The 15,541-nt window shown below is 48.5% G+C and overlaps 3 protein-coding genes and 1 long non-coding RNA gene across 8 annotated transcripts in view; 2 read left to right on the top strand and 2 right to left on the bottom strand.

The window, feature by feature from the left end:
- Positions 1-50: 50 nt before the first annotated feature.
- Positions 51-2,576, bottom strand: LOC130523966 (regulator of G-protein signaling 9-binding protein-like). 3 transcript variants are annotated; one of them, XM_057029621.1, is made up of 5 exons: positions 2,305-2,576; positions 1,853-1,995; positions 1,105-1,335; positions 834-1,037; positions 51-585 (listed from the first exon to the last, which is right to left on the bottom strand). In XM_057029621.1, exons 2-5 carry the CDS (start codon positions 1,878-1,880, stop codon positions 209-211), a joined length of 840 nt encoding a protein of 279 aa, XP_056885601.1. In that variant the 5' UTR covers positions 1,881-1,995; positions 2,305-2,576; the 3' UTR covers positions 51-208. The 3 variants fall into 3 exon arrangements, with proteins under 3 accessions (XP_056885601.1, XP_056885603.1, XP_056885602.1); XM_057029623.1 differs by having other exon boundaries at positions 51-379; positions 443-585; positions 1,853-2,570; XM_057029622.1 differs by having other exon boundaries at positions 1,105-1,331; positions 1,853-2,486.
- Positions 2,447-5,965, top strand: snrpb (small nuclear ribonucleoprotein polypeptides B and B1). 2 transcript variants are annotated; one of them, XM_057029625.1, is made up of 7 exons: positions 2,447-2,582; positions 3,446-3,597; positions 3,716-3,827; positions 4,725-4,877; positions 4,941-5,070; positions 5,164-5,289; positions 5,838-5,965. In XM_057029625.1, the coding sequence occupies exons 1-7, from the start codon at positions 2,580-2,582 to the stop codon at positions 5,876-5,878; spliced, it is 717 nt and encodes a 238-aa protein (XP_056885605.1). In that variant the 5' UTR covers positions 2,447-2,579; the 3' UTR covers positions 5,879-5,965. The 2 variants fall into 2 exon arrangements, with proteins under 2 accessions (XP_056885605.1, XP_056885604.1); XM_057029624.1 differs by lacking the exon at positions 2,447-2,582 and having other exon boundaries at positions 3,431-3,597.
- A 673-nt stretch (positions 5,966-6,638) lies between these two features.
- ctsa (cathepsin A) overlaps positions 6,639-15,541 on the top strand; it is a 24,483-nt gene continuing 15,580 nt past the window's right edge. The window contains exons 1-6 of one of the 2 annotated variants that reach the window (XM_057029605.1): positions 6,639-6,961; positions 8,353-8,436; positions 8,694-8,847; positions 14,622-14,689; positions 14,769-14,841; positions 14,946-15,169. In XM_057029605.1, the coding sequence (XP_056885585.1) occupies positions 8,389-8,436; positions 8,694-8,847; positions 14,622-14,689; positions 14,769-14,841; positions 14,946-15,169 (567 nt within the window). In that variant the 5' untranslated portion in view covers positions 6,639-6,961; positions 8,353-8,388. Of the gene's footprint in view, positions 6,962-8,352; positions 8,437-8,693; positions 8,848-14,149; positions 14,187-14,621; positions 14,690-14,768; positions 14,842-14,945; positions 15,170-15,541 lie in introns of those variants that run through there. The other variant, XM_057029606.1, reaches the window with a different exon arrangement.
- LOC130523975 (uncharacterized) lies at positions 9,279-11,072 on the bottom strand. Its single transcript, XR_008950053.1, has 3 exons — positions 10,229-11,072; positions 10,008-10,088; positions 9,279-9,947 (listed from the first exon to the last, which is right to left on the bottom strand). It is a non-coding gene; the product is annotated as an uncharacterized LOC130523975 (long non-coding RNA).

Genomic DNA, 15,541 nt, shown 5'->3' with positions numbered 1-15,541 from the left:
TATTGGAACAATTGGTGTTAAAGGCTGAATCACAAACAGTCCCTTTCAGCTTTAGTGATTTATTTCCATGATTTATTGTATATGTAATCAGTCACCCAGCTGATTTATTTATTTACTTCACAAAAGAAATGAGGACAGAACATTTTTAACATTAAACTACCACCCTTCTAAAAAGTGTAACTACAGAGGTAAAATCCATGGTTGTCCTCTAGCCAACGCAGCTGAGGCCACAGCAGGGCGACTGGAAACATGCAGTCTTGTTGGAGACCACCTCAACCTCCATCAGGTCCTCCAACGTGTCCTCTGGGTCTTCGTGTTCACCGGCTGCTTCAGCCCAGGCTGGCTGGGTCGCCTCAACCGACCAGAATGGAACAGGAACCTGTGGGGAAAACGAGAGGTTAAAACGTGGTCCCAGAATTGATGAGCCTTGGTTCTTTCTCACCTTCAGCTGCATCTCAGCCAGCATAGCCTCCAGAACAGTGATGTGGTGGGTAACATCGGAGCTTGATGAGTCCTCAACAGTGTGCCATGGTACCTTTGCAGAAGCCACCCGTGCCACCACGCCCACCATGCCATCGGTGCACCCTGCAGGGACAATACGTGGCGGTTCGGTCGAGGTTTTTGTGTTGTAAGGAAATACGAAGTCCGGGTGGGAAGTTGATCGGATGTGAACGCCTTTCGATTTCAGGTATAGCGATATGGTTGCTTCATGGCTTAGGGTTTGATTGGTGGAGCTTTTCTGGGGCTAGGCAGGACTGAAGGTATTAGCAGACATCACTTGACTTCTAGTTCACTAAAAGCATTCAGACGGGAAGCTTCAAACATCTGCTGACCTGTATTGAGCAGTGAGCGTCTGTCCTTTGGCTGTGTCAGAGGGAACCGTCCAATCAGAGAATATGCTGTCTGGAGATCAGACAAGAAACTCTCTAATGCCGACAGGAAGAGAACCCACAGTCGCTCCAACTTTTGTCTGTCCTCCAAACTTGATGAGGCAGAGTCGCACTCTGACAGTAAGTGGACCAAACGCTCTGACAGACCTGCACAGAGACGTGGGTTACAGGCGGGATGGATCAGTACCATGAGCTGACGGACAGCCGTCTGTACCTGTGCACAACTGGTGAGCCACTCTTCTTGTCTCATCCATCTCCTCTCGTAAGAAGTTGCTGTCAGCCGAGCTTCCCAGTGAAGTTACCAGCTGCTGAAAGCATGATGTGACCCGACTGAGAGCTTCCTGAGCACGCTCACATTCTCTTTGCTGCCGGTGCCAAACAACCAGCTCATTAACCGAACGATGCCAGTGACTCATGTTGTCATCGCTATGTCGTGTCTTGCTAGCTGGAGAAGCAGAGGAGAGGTGAGGAAGGGCAGATTGTGGCTCAGATGAAAGTAATAAATCGTGAAAACCAGAAGGTTGCCTGTTCAAATCCTGGGGCAGTGCCCGCGAGCCGCTGAGCCCATTGCTCGCCAGATGCAGTAAAGTGCTGCTGGCTTGTGTGTGTTCACTACTAGTGTGTAAAGGAAAGCTTAAATGCAGTGGGCGAATTCACTGACCCTAATTGGTGTGTGCAAATATTTCTAATTCAAATATTTCTAAGTATGGTCATCATTACTGGCCTAAAATATAGACATACAAGGGATCGATAAAAGATTGCACTGAACAAATTATTTTAACAACTGCACTCATCAGATAAACATGATCAAATATGTTGAGTGTCGCGTTATCCAGCAGGGACTAACGCTTTTTCTTGTTGTTGTAGCGACTTTGTCCTGCTAATGTGACACGTCGCATTGAAAGATGAGCAATAAATATCAAAGATAATGAAGAAATAATAAAGAATAAACTTATACCTACTTCTATTCAGCACAGACTCGTCTGTCATTGCTGTTGCAGCATCTTCTGTGCTTGAGTTGGCTGACTATAGATATATATTCCTCTTGTGCTCTCTGGAGATGGCAGTGTTTTAATTAACAGCTGAGCCTCTGTCTTCCAGCTTCCTGTGGGGTTAACATGTTGAGGGAACACGGTGCTGAATCATGCTCCAAGTTGTTGTCATTGCTACGCTAAAACACACTCAGTAAGGGCACACACACACGGACACCAACTGTCACAGTTAGAGAACTTCATGTACACAAACAGATTCGGGTATTCAGTTTTTACATCATGGTGTGAATGTGGAGCTTCTTCATGACAGCCAAAAATTACTACTAAAATAGAAACCAATTTTTTTTTCAAAATCATCACTCATTTACTTCAGTAAAAGTTTTAGTTTTATAATTTCTGTAATGGGCCACAACATGCTCTACCGTTTCTTCTCCACGACAGTAACTATGTGGTGAAGCGACCTGTATTAGTGTGTTGGGGACTTTGATGCTTGTTTTGAGGGGGTTGTTTTGTCTTTGCCAGGAACTGTTAACGTTACAAGGGTTCTGGTCGGACCTTTTCCGCTGCCGCCATCTTTCCCAACGTCACTTCCTGCCACTTTCATATAATACACGGGCCGGGCGGCAGTTCCGCGGGTCTAATTTTTGTGCGTTTGTTTGGTGAATCCGTTGGAATCGGAACCATCAAAATCGAAAACATGGTGAGTTTTGAATGGGCGTAATGTATGTTGTACTCCCGTGGCGACAGGCGTCGAATTAATTGTTAAATTTAATCAGGCGGGCGTTTGAATGAACGTGCATTGTACGTTGGCGAGGAACTTAATTTTAGCGCGGGCATGCGATTTATACCAGTGACGTTTCAGATTATTAATCTCCCGACACCTTTGGTTATTTTAACACGAAGTTGTAAAGAGATAAGTAGTGATTTAAATCGATGGGAAGCGGCGTTATTGTTAGCTTAGCGGTTAGCCCAAAGGTCTGAAGAATTCACTGTTTTGCGGTCAGAATAGTTATTTCTATTAACGAGCCTCCATCTGCTGTATTCAGCAACCGTGAGACCTGCAGCTCGTCCTGCTTCAGGGTCAGTGGGTCGGTATCACTGCCACTATCGTGTATCACTGTTCTTAACTGTAGTTTTGGGTGCAGATTCAGTTCGCTGCACTTTTCAGCTTCACACTGCGGATCTTTTCCACCCGCTGGCAAAACTCGTTCCGAGCACTGACTCTGAACAAAGCTGCTTAAATTGGAGTCTGCATCTTAAAGCAAACGTGTCCGGACGCCCGTTCTGAAGGTTTTCGGAACTATTCTGTTGGGCCGCTCCGTGGTGCACCACAGCGACACACAGAGGAGCAGCGATGCATTACACCAAAAGAATTTGCGTTTTCAAAAACTACACAGAAATCCTGATTAAACCTGAACACGATGCAGTTCTAGTGTGTGTTCACATCTGGTGTGTGTCAAGGAAACTGGGAAACTTTTGTTCCGGGACATTGAGACATTGTGAAGCATTAACGATTCCAAGAATTCCACCTGGTCATGTCATTGTGTGATGTCACAATTTCAGACGGTGGGGAAAAGCAGTAAGATGCTGCAGCACATCGACTTCCGGATGAGGTGCATCCTGCAGGATGGAAGGATTTTCATTGGAACCTTCAAGGCCTTTGACAAACACATGAACCTCATCCTGTGCGACTGTGATGAATTCCGGAAGATCAAGTATGCGCAGGAGGACCGCGGTCCTCGGCCCGTCCAGGCCATTTGCAAGATTCCTTGAGTATTTAATTTAAAGTGAGCATGGAGGCATGCTGGGTAATGAAGTGTCATTGTCTTCCAGACCAAAGAACTCAAAGCAGCCAGAACGTGAAGAGAAGAGAGTTCTGGGATTGGTTCTGCTAAGAGGAGAAAATCTGGTTTCCATGACGGTGGAGGGTCCACCCCCTAAAGATGTAAGTACACCTGCAGCCAGTAGGAAGGCTTCCAGGATCCTCTCCAGTCTTTTGTTTTAAAATGCTTTGGCACAGAATCGCTGTGCACGATGTGTTGAGATCATTGGAGCGCCACACGGTGCCATCAAACTCTTCAACACCCAGTTTTCTCTTTGTGGGGGGGGTCTCTGAGTGAGTGGGGAGGGGTATACGTCACAAATGATATTCTAAATCATCACTCTCAATAAAACAGTGAATGGCTTTTACCCATTACTGTTGGAGTAACGCTCAAAAGTGATGAACTTTAACTCCTGGTGGTCTGGAGACGGCCCCCGTTCAGGAGCCTACGTGTGATTAAAGGGAACCTTCAGATCAGTTTCCCTCTGTGCTGGGCCACCCATCGACCAGACGAGAGTTGAATAGACTCAATCTGGTGATTGAAACATGCTGGATCAACAGCCAGTGAAGGCCCGCCCTCTGGTGGTCTCCTGACCCAGGCCGGTGCCCCTCGCTCTTCCCTCCTGACTGAGGGAGACGTTTGGGTGGTAGATGAGCTGCTGGCTTTGGGTCGGTCATCTCACCTCCTCCTGCCTTTCCTGATCAGTGTGAGACCACTTGGTGTTGTGCATCGGCCTCGTCTCCTGGCAACGCTCGGTGTTCTGTTGGTCAGGCACCATGATGGTCTCACTGTCAAAGCTCCTTCAGGACTGACGCACATGCTTTTATTTATTTCAATAAAAGATGAGTTCTAGAAAAGTCTCCAAATGCTAACAGCTAACCCTATTTTAATGGACGGTTAGCAACGCCACAACACCATCATTACTGTGAACATTGTTAGCAATGTTAGCATCACTAGTCTTGCACTGTTCCTCTTTACTTACTTACTTCTTTACGTTACTCTCATTTCCCTCCTTGCAGACCGGTATTGCTCGGGTTCCATTGGCAGGTGTTGCGGGAGGTCCAGGTGTGGGCCGAGCTGCGGGTAGGGGTGTTCCTGCAGGAGCGCCCATGCCTCAGGCCCCAGCTGGTCTGGCGGGGCCTGTCCGAGGTGTGGGCGGGCCATCACAGCAGGTAAGGCGCTGCTCTGTGATGAGCGGTGTGTTCAGGTGCTGATGCTTTCCTGTGTTGCTTCAGGTCATGACCCCACAGGGCAGAGGAACTGTTGCAGCAGCTGCCACGGGGGCCAGCATCGCTGGGGCTCCAACACAGTATCCACCTGGACGAGGAGCTCCACCTCCAATGGGCCGAGGAGCTCCACCCCCAGGTGAACACCTCCGTTAACATGTATTGCTAGATGTTCCAAGTTGTTTGAAGCTCCTTGATTAAAGTGTGTCCATTGGTCTCCTTCCTTCTGGAGGTATGATGGGACCACCTCCTGGCATGCGGCCTCCGATGGGTCCTCCCATGGGAATGCCCCCTGGTCGAGGAGCGCCGATGGGAATGCCTCCTCCGGGCATGAGGCCTCCACCTCCTGGCATGAGAGGTGTGTTTGCATGAAGGGAAGCAGAATATCCACAAGTCTGTTTGGTTTCTGCCTGGTTTAAAAGGGTTATGGTTAGGGTTAGGCAGCCGTCACAGGGTTAGGGTTATGGTTAGGGTTAGGGTTAGGCAGCAGGTCACAGGGTTAGGGTTATGGTTAGGGTTAGGGTTAGGCAGCAGGTCACAGGGTTAGGGTTAGGCAGCAGGTCACAGGGTTAGGGTTAGGCAGCAGGTCACAGGGTTAGGGTTATGGTTAGGGTTAGGCAGCAGGTCACAGGGTTAGGGTTATGGTTAGGGTTAGGCAGCAGGTCACAGGGTTAGGCAGCAGGGTTAGGCAGCAGGTCACAGGGTTAGGGTTAGGCAGCAGGTCACAGGGTTAGGGTTAGGCAGCAGGTCACAGGGTTAGGGTTAGGCAGCAGGGTTAGGCAGCAGGTCACAGGGTTAGGGTTAGGCAGCAGGTCACAGGGTTAGGGTTAGGCAGCAGGTCACAGGGTTAGGGTTAGGCAGCAGGTCACAACAGCAATCCCTCCAATCACCTGTGCTCTCTCTTAGGACCACCCCCGCCTGGGATGAGACCGCCTCCTCGACCCTGAAGCAACACCTGTCCCGCTTCCATTGTACAGATGATTTTTGTTCTTGGTTAGAATCTTTTTTAAATAAAGGTCTTTTGTTTTCAGTCAGCTGTTTGTGTTCCTTGGATTAAGATGATGAAAATTAAAATCCTTTATTTGTTCAGAGAGGGGAACTTCTGCTTTTCTACCTGTTTGTGAACGTAGAAAAGACTTGTGGTGTCGTTGCGTAAGTTCTCCAGTTTAGGCCCTTTGAGTGAAAACCAAGCACAGCCCAGTCCTGTTCTGACGGAACCTCCTGACGGTGTTGGTTTGGGTTGATCCTGGTCAGTAATCCATAAAGGTCTGGGGGGGGTATTCCTCAGAGCAACTCACAATAACACCCACTTCATGCAGGATTTGAACTCCCAGCAGCCTGGACCACTGAAGGAGTCAGAAGCAACGCGTACTCCAGAGACCTTTATGGAAACCATCTTTTTTCATTTTTTTGATTCACCCATTAAAGGATGATGTCGATGCTGGTTGATTGAGTCAAAAGAGGCTTTTCCACTACACATCAATATTCAGATCAATATTCAGATCAGTCGCCCTTCAGAAAACCATCAACTTGAACGTAGTCGTGGTTCTCACCTGTGGAAACATTGACCTTCCGGTCGCGAGCCTACAACCAACACCTGACAGCTGAACGAGGAGACGTGATCGAGATTTCGATGACGACTTTAATCACGGGCGGTTGCCATGGGAACGTGGCACCGACCACGCGCTGCAGTGGGCAGAAGAGTGAGTCACCGTAGCGACGACGCGCTAGCGGCTAACCTGTTAGCCTGTAACCTGTTAGCCAGCAGCGACCAGAACAATCCGGGCTCCGGGATCCTCTCCGACCAGAGCAGCCCGGTCTACGAGCCAGAGCAGCCCGGTCCACGAGCCAGAGCAGCCGAGTCCGCTCACATTTAAAGGTTCCGCCAAGTCTCCAGCAGCTGTTTTTGGATGAGCCGCCATGTCCGATGGCACAACTGTGCAACAGCAACAAGCATCCAGACACGTTTTTCTCTGTTTAATTGTGAGATAAAGTGGCCACCTTCACCTAGAGCGACCATCATCCAGGAGGTGAGCTGCACCATGTTGTCTGTACACCGGGGATGGAGCTCATGAGCAGGATCATATCGAGTCTATGTTGCTGCGCGTGGAGCACAGACGCAGTGGCGGGTTAGGGGTTAGGGTTGGTTAGGGGTTAGGGTTAGTTGGGGTTAGAGGTTAGGGTTAGTTAGGGTTAGTGCGCCACGTTACTTCACTCGTTAAAGCCCAACTTCAGAACAGACCTAAGATGCTCGGGAACTCTTCAGAACTGTCTGATCAAATGTGGCATTATTAAACCTTAAATCGGGATAAATGTAACAATAATAAAATGTAGCAGCGTCTGAAGCAAAGGTTCGACTGTTGTCATAGCAACATCAGCATCAGCACCGTGTCTTCCCTCGTTATATAATTCTTGCTGCAGTCCATAAATATCAAATGTTTTTTCTATGAGGGGTGCTCTTATAATATTTTACAATATTTTATCTTGCAGAGATTTATTTTGAAATAAGCTTTTCTGGAGGGAAAATAATTGATCAGATACTGGAATCATTATGTTGCATCATTTTGAAGAACTAAGGTCAAATTTCACAGCAGTACTGTGACTGTCCTCATTGTTTTATTAAACTTTCAATTGAAAGCTGACAATTAGGAATCCAGGCTGATTCCTTCTGTGATTCTGTGTGTCGCTGCTCATTCTGAATGAATTCTATGGTCAAACACAGCAGTGCAGGTGTTACTGTGAAAATGGTGGCGTAACTTTATCCTTTCTGATCTGACATCGTTTCTCACAGCAGTTTAGCCTCTTCTGGTTTAAATCAGCTCTTTCTCGCTCACATCTGTTCAGTTATCGATATATACAGTGATCCCTCGTTTATCGCGGGAGTTGCGTTCCAAAAATAACACGCGAAAAGTGAAATCCGTGAAGTAGTCAGCTTCATTTTTTTTATTATTTTACAATGCAATACTGAACTATAGAATGAAACCAAAAATCAAAACCTGTTTTAAAGCCCAAACTTTGTTTAAAACAATAATTTTAATCTAGTAATACAAGATTGGAAACATTGTCACTGGCGTATTTCAGTCCCAGCTGAGCCTCTTCGTCCTGACTCCGCTCCGCTGGAGCGTCTGTTTCTACTGAAGGCGCAGGAGTCTTTCTCCGAGAGAAGAACATTGTTATGGGGAGTTGGTGGCGCTCTTTCTTTTTCTGAGCAAGAAGATTTTTATAAACGGATATGCCACCTTCGATTATATTTGAGAACTGCAACGAACGACTCGCAAAAAAAATCTGTGAAGCAGCGAAGCCGTGAAAGATGAAACGTGATATAGCGAGGGATCACTGTACTGCAAAAGTCAAGAGTTTTTACAGACAAACTTAAATCCAGCAGGATCAATGTTGACAACGGTTGTTCTGTATTCTTTAGGTGACAACCTCAAGTCGAGTACTAAGCTCCTAAGTAATGAGTGACCAGAAGGAGGCGGAGCTTTGTTCAGAGAAGGAGGCAAAGGTGAGATTCTTTCCATTAAATGTAGAGTTTTCCTAAGTGGTGAAAGCATGCACACTGACAGAGAAGCCTCCCTCAGAGTCGAACAATTATCCGTTTTGGACAGATAATTGCCCAGTGTGTAGCAAATGTGGCCTCTCTAGGGTTGTTGTCAGGAAGTAAAGACAAAAGACTTTACATTTCTCCTTGTAAGACAGACGGCTTCTTGTCGTCACGCCTGGAACTATTCTCTGTTTAACCCTTTACGGCGGTTTGTTCAGGGGCAGAACTGGAACCGCTCTCTGGTGTACACTCTGGAAGAACTTGAATGTAAAATCTGCTACAATCGCTACGATTATCACAGCAGGAAACCGAAACTTCTGGGCTGTCTGCATCGAGTCTGTGCCAAGTGTCTAAAGAAGTTGGTCACCATAGGTGAGTGAATCTGGTTGGATTTCATATGAGCGTCATCACATAATTACAGTTGTAAACCCTAAAGTCTTCTTTGTGATGAGGCCCTGGAGATTTTGGAGATTTGAACTCTTCAGGTTTGGTCTGGACAGTCGGGCGCTCAGGATCCAAAGTGTGATGTTCTCATCAATACTGAACACTCAGCACTAATAATAAACAGTTGAAATCTTGGTTTAGATCTTTTCACCTATAAGCTGCAGAAAACTCAACTGAACTACAACTAACCCTCTAACCCTAACCCTAACCCTCTAACCCTAACCCTAACCCTCTAACCCTAACCCTAACCCTCTAACCCTAACCCTCTAACCCTAACCCAACAGGCTGAGAGGGCTGTCTAACCCTAACCCCAACCCTAACCCCAACCCTAACCCTAACCCTAACCCTAACCCTAACCCAGCACTTCTCAAATAGTGGGGCGCGCCCCCCTGGGGTGCGATGCCAGGGGGGGCGCGTGTGACCCCGGAGAACATGTTTTTTTTTTTTCTTGCCGTACTAGAATAAAGTGTAATTGCACATCCCGCGCGCACACACCACAGAGCAAGAGATAGGAAGTGCAGTGAACAAACCACCAAGAGACAGCATGAAAAAATACTAAACAGTGATGAAAAGAAAGGCGGAGAGAGACGGAGATAACAAGACATACGAAAGTCTCCCGAAAGCTCAGACGAGGAAATATGACGAAGCCTTTAAAGCGCTTGGCTTCACTGCGACTACGGTGGGAGACGAGGAAAGACCGGTGTGTTTACTGTGTCTAAACATGTGGCAGGACAGCATGAAGCCAAATAAATGAAGGCCTCACTTAAAGACATTACACCCCAGTCACGCTGATAACCCTAACCCTGGTTAACCCTAACCCTGGTTAACCCTAACACTAACCCTAACCCTGGTTAACCCTAACCCTGGTTAACCCTAACACTAACCCTAACTTAAAGACATTACACCCCAGTCACACTGATAACACTAACCCTGGTTAACCCTAACCCTGGTTAACCCTAACCCTGGTTAACCCTAACACTAACCCTAACCCTGGTTAACCCTAACCCTGGTTAACCCTAACACTAACCCTAACTTAAAGACATTACACCCCAGTCACACTGATAAACCTAACCCTGGTTAACCCTAACCTGGTTAACCCTAACCCTGGTTAACCCTAACACTAACCCTAACCCTGGTTAACCCTAACCCTGGTTAACCCTAACACTAACCTGGTTAACCCTAACCCTGGTTAACCCTAACACTAACCCTAACTTAAAGACATTACACCCCAGTCACACTGATAACACTAACCCTGGTTAACCCTAACCCTGGTTAACCCTAATCCTGGTTAACCCTAACCCTGGTTAACCCTAACCCTCACTTAAAGACATTACACCCCAGTCACGCTGATCAGCCGCTTGAGTTTTTTCGGCAAAAACGTGCCGAATATTGGCAACAATCATCCCGCTTTGGTCTATATTTCTTTCTTTTTTGTTCTTTAATATTAATAAGGATACAATGTTATGCAGAGGTGTACTTATAACAATTTCATAGACAAATGATACTAATTATAGTCACGGGGGGGGGGCGCAAAATGTTTTCTTCTTCCTAGGGGGGGCGTAACAGAAAATAATTGAGAAGCACTGCCCTAACCCAACAGGCTGAGCAGGCTGTCTAACCCTAACCCTAACCCTAACCCTAACCCTAACCCTAACCCTAACCCAACAGGCTGAGCGGACCAGTGCAGCCCAGTTCAGCGCTCACTCCTGATAACACTGCTGACAGGCCGCCATCACTTGGCTTTCTTAGGTCACTACTCTGGTCAATCACCATTTACAAATTGCTCCACCCGCTCTGGTTAAATAAATGCATGCCTTGAATATTTCAATAAGTCAGACTGTGGTCATATTGTGGGTCGACAATACTAAGAAGGTTCCAGGAGCACAGAGCTTTCCAGATGAATAGAATAAATATGTCTGTGAAGATTCTCAATTATCCAAGTCAAATAAGATCTCTGCATCCATGGAGCCAAAATGGGTCCTTAATCCATAAACAGGTGGATTATGGAAATCCAGTCTGTAACAGACGGTGCCCCCACAGGTGGCCTTCAACTGCAAAGCTTTAGTCAATGAAGAGCAGCAATGAGTGGCTCCAGGCAGGACAGCAACATGGTGAGCTCTAACCCTACCCCTCTAACCCTACCCCTCTAACCCTAACCCTACCCCGCGAACCCGAACCCGACCCCGGAACCCTAACCCGACCCGACCCCGCGAACCCGACCCCGCGAACCCGAACCCGAACCCTCGAACCCGACCCCTCGAACCCGACCCCGCGAACCCGAACCCAACCCGCGAACCCTAAAACTACCCCGCGAACACGAACCCCGCGAACGACCCCGCTAACACGAACGCCGCGAACCCTACCCCGCTAACCCGAACCCTCGAACCAACCCGACCCCGCGAACACTAACCCCGCGACCCGACCCCTCTAACCCTAACCCGACCCCTCTAACACTAACCCCTCGAACCCGACCCCGCAAACCCGAACCCGCGAACCCGACCCCTCTAACACTAAACCCTCGAACCCTACCCCTCGAACACTAACCCCGCGAACCCTACCCCGCTAACCCGACCCCTCGAACCCTAACCCTAACCCTACCCCGCGAACCTAACCTCTCTAACCTACCCCTCTAACCTAACCCTAACCCTCTAACCCTAACCCTACCCCTCTAACCCTGACCCTCTAACCCTAACCCCTACCGTCTAAACCTCTAACCCTAACCCTCTAACCCTACCCCTCTAACCCTACCCTAACCCTAACCCCTAACTCTCTAAACCGTAACCCTCTAACCCTAACCCTACCCGTCTAAACCTCTAACCCTAACCCTCTAACCCTAACCCTCTACCCTACCCCTCGAACCCTAACCCCGGAACCCTAACCTCTAACCCGAAACCTAACCCTCTAACTCTAACCCTCTAACCCTAACCCTAACCCCTCTAACCCTACCCCTCTAACCCTAACCCTAACCCTGTAACCCTAACCCCTCTAACCCTAACCCTCTAACCCGAACCACTAACCCTCTAACCCTACTCCTCTAACCCTAACCCTAACCCTCTAACCCTAACCCTGACCCCTCTAACCCTACCCCTCTAACCTAACCCTACTCCTCTAACCCTCTAACCCTAACCCTGACCCCTCTAACCCTACCCCTCTAACCCTAACCCTAACCCTGTAACCCTAACCCCTATAACCCGAACCACAACCCTCTAACCCTAACCCAACCCTAACCCTAACCCTACCCCTCTAACCCTCTAACCTACCCCTCAACCCTAACCCTACCCCTCTAACCCGAACCCTAACGCGACCCCGCGAACCCTCTAACCCTACCCCTCTAACCCTACCCCTCTAACCCTAACTCTAACCACCCCCTCTAACCCTAACCCTCTAACCCTACCCCTCTAACCCTAACCCTACCCCTCCTAACCCTACCCCTCTAACCCTAACCCTAACCCTTCCCCTCTAAACCCAACCCTACCCCTCTAACCCTAACCCTAACCTCTAACCCTAACCCTAACCACCCCTCTAACCCTAACCTCTACCCCTCTAACCCTAACCCTCTAACCCTAACCCCCCTCTAACCCTAACCCTACCCCTCTAACCCTAACCCTAACCCTACCCCTCTAACCCTAACCCTTACCCTACCCCTCTAACCTAAGCCTCCTAACTAACCCTAACCCTACCCCTCTAACCCTCTAACCCTACCCCTCTAACCCTAACCCTACCCCTCTAACCCTACCACCCCTCTAACCCTAACCCTACCCCCTCTAAGAACCCTAACCCTACCACCCCTAAACCCCTCTAACCAACCCTAACCCTACCCCTCTAGAACCCTCTAACCCTACCCTCGAACCCTAACCCTAACCCTCCCCCTCTAACCCTAACCCACACTACCCTACCCCTCTAACCCTAACCCTAAACTAACCCAACCCTACCCCTCTAACCCTCTAACCCTACCCCTCTAACCCTACCCCTCTAACCCTCGAACCCTAACCCTAACCCTACCCCTCTAACCCGCTAACCCTAACCCTCTAACCCTAACCCTAACCCTCTAACCCTCTAACCAACCCCCTCTAACCCTAACCCTACCCCTCTAACCTACCCCTCGAACCCTAACCCTACCCCTCTAACCCTAACCCCCCTCTACCCCTCTAACCCTACCCCTCTAACCCTACCCCTCTAACCCTACCCCTCTAACCCTAACCCTAACCACCCCTCTAACCCTAACCCTACCCAACCCTCCCCCGCTAACCTACCCCTCTAACCCTAACCCTCCCCCTACCCTCTAACCCTAACCCTACCCCTCTCCCCCTCTAACCCTCCCCCTACCCTAACCCTCTCCCCCCTAACCCTAACCCTACCCCTCTAACCCTCTAACCCTACCCCTCTAACCCTAACCCTATGAGAGGGAAGCGCGTCCTGATGCTTGGTAAAGTCCTTTATTACTATGGGTGTGTTCCTGGCAGACTTTTCTTTTTTTGATCAAGGTCTTTTTATTTTGTTTTTTTTTCATTACAGTTCACAACTTAACATAAATCCAACAAAACAGAAACAGAACAGTAGATCCCTTCCACCCATCCCCAACCCCCCCCCCCATAAAAAAGAAAAGAAAATAGCAGTCTTATAGTGGGAAGAGTTTAAGTTACAGAGCTCTAAATACATAATTGACAAAGCCAGATATGAAATGAAGAAAAAGAAGAAAAAAAGAAAGGGAAGAGGAAATGACAACAAATAATGGCAGGAATTTACAATACTGTGTTATCTGCTTCCATATCCTCAAGAAATGTTAAGAAAGGCTGCCAAATATTCTCACATTTCCTAGTAGATCCCCTGATTGTATATATGATCTTCTCATACATGAGTACATGAGTTCCTAATCCAGTGACTGTATGCTGGAGGTGTTGGGTCCCTTCAATAATATCAGCCTCCACTTCTTTCCTTCTTCCCTAAAAATCTTAGAAAAGCTTTGGACGTGTCCAAAACACGTGTAAAAGAGTAGCTGGGTCTTTCCTGCATCGGTCACGAATGGGATCAATGTCAGGTCGGATTTGAAAAGTCTAACTTTAGACCGATGGAGTCGTGTCCAATCCTGAAGTGAATGACAGCATGTCTGAGGTAAATGGGAGATGAGTAGATTCCCTGGACTAGTTTGTGCCAAATGTCGTCTGTGATCGGTTCATCAGAATCTGTCTGCCACTTCTTCCTCAGGAAGTCTTGTTCCTGGCAGACTTGATGGTGTCGACGTTTCATGGAAGACTTTCAGCGGGAAGGTGCAATATTCAAAGACAGGATTGAATGTTTTACTAAACACTGCAGCGGTGGTCAGCAGGGTCCTTTAGAAGGTGTCTGCAGCCCGTACCAGGTCGGCGTGCCCTGTGAGGGCTGACCTCCCACTGTGCTCCTCTACTGTGAGCACCATGTGTTAGCATGTAGCATTGCTGCCTCTGGTGGCTTTGCCTCAGACCTGTTGAAAAGCAGGTTTAGATCTTCTGCTCGTCAGACATCACACGTGACCTTTCTATGTGGAGTTCTCTTCATGTTAAGTGTTCTCAAAGTGTTCTGTGTTCCACAGTTAGCAGACAGATAGTGTCTGTGTCCTGTGATGGCTCTTGTACTAAGCTCTGTGTTTGGCATTGATTGTCCAAATCATCACAGGTATCATTTAACTCTTCTACTACTTCTTCTTCTTCTACTTCTACTTTCAGGAGAGTCCTCTTCTTCTATTGTCACCTGTCCTTTCTGTCGCCAGGAGACTCATGTGCCTGAAGATGAGGTGAAATTTCACTGTTACTGACGAGGGGAGCGGGTGTCTTATAAATGACCGAGTGAGTCTCGTCCTCTACTCGTTTCAGGTGTGGTCGGTGGAGGATGACAGAAACCTTCTTGCTGTTCTGTCACACCAAAATCAAATCTGTAGAACAGGAGGTGAGGCAGAAGTGCTGCTCAGTCCAACCAGCCCAGCCAGTGAAAACCCACAATTAAATTGAACTCTTCATGGAAAATGAGTTACATGTGTACCTTCTGCTTAGGGGAAGGAGGAAAAGCCTTGGCTTCCTCTCATTGCTCCTCAGACTGCTTGCTCATCACAGTCATGGAGCTTCCTGATGAATCTCCAAGCTCAGACTCACTGAGCATGCTCAATGTGGTGGGGTTGTACCGCCCCCCCAGCCTGGACTCACTGCCCTGGGACCTGAGCAGACTCAAGTGCCGCTATCACAACCTTCCCCGCTGCCTGTTGGGTGCACTCTGCCTGGTGAGTATGTTCCAACAATATCTCCTCACAATATGCTCATGCTGGCTCACTGTGTGTGTGTGTGTGTGTGTGTGTGTGTGGGTGCATGTGCGTGTGTGTGGGTGGGTGGGTGCATGTGCGTGTGTGTGGGTGGGTGGGTGCGGGTGTGTGGGTGTGTTGTGTGTGTGTGTGGGTGGGTGTGTGCATGTGCGTGTTTGTGTGTGTGGGTGCGTGTGTGGTGTGTGTGTGTGTGTGTGTGTGTGTGGGTGGGTGGGTGCATGTGCGTGTGTGGGGGTGCGTTGTGTGTGTGTGTGGGTGCATGTGCGTGTGTGTGTGTGTGTGTGTGTGAGTGGGTGGGTGCATGTGCGTGTGTGTGTGAGAGTGGGTGGGTGC

Source organism: Takifugu flavidus, chromosome 4, assembly GCF_003711565.1.
Source record: "Takifugu flavidus isolate HTHZ2018 chromosome 4, ASM371156v2, whole genome shotgun sequence".
Lineage (NCBI taxonomy): Eukaryota > Metazoa > Chordata > Actinopteri > Tetraodontiformes > Tetraodontidae > Takifugu > Takifugu flavidus.
The sequence above is the reverse complement of the archived record's forward strand: the minus strand, read 5'-3'. Positions and strand labels throughout refer to the sequence as shown.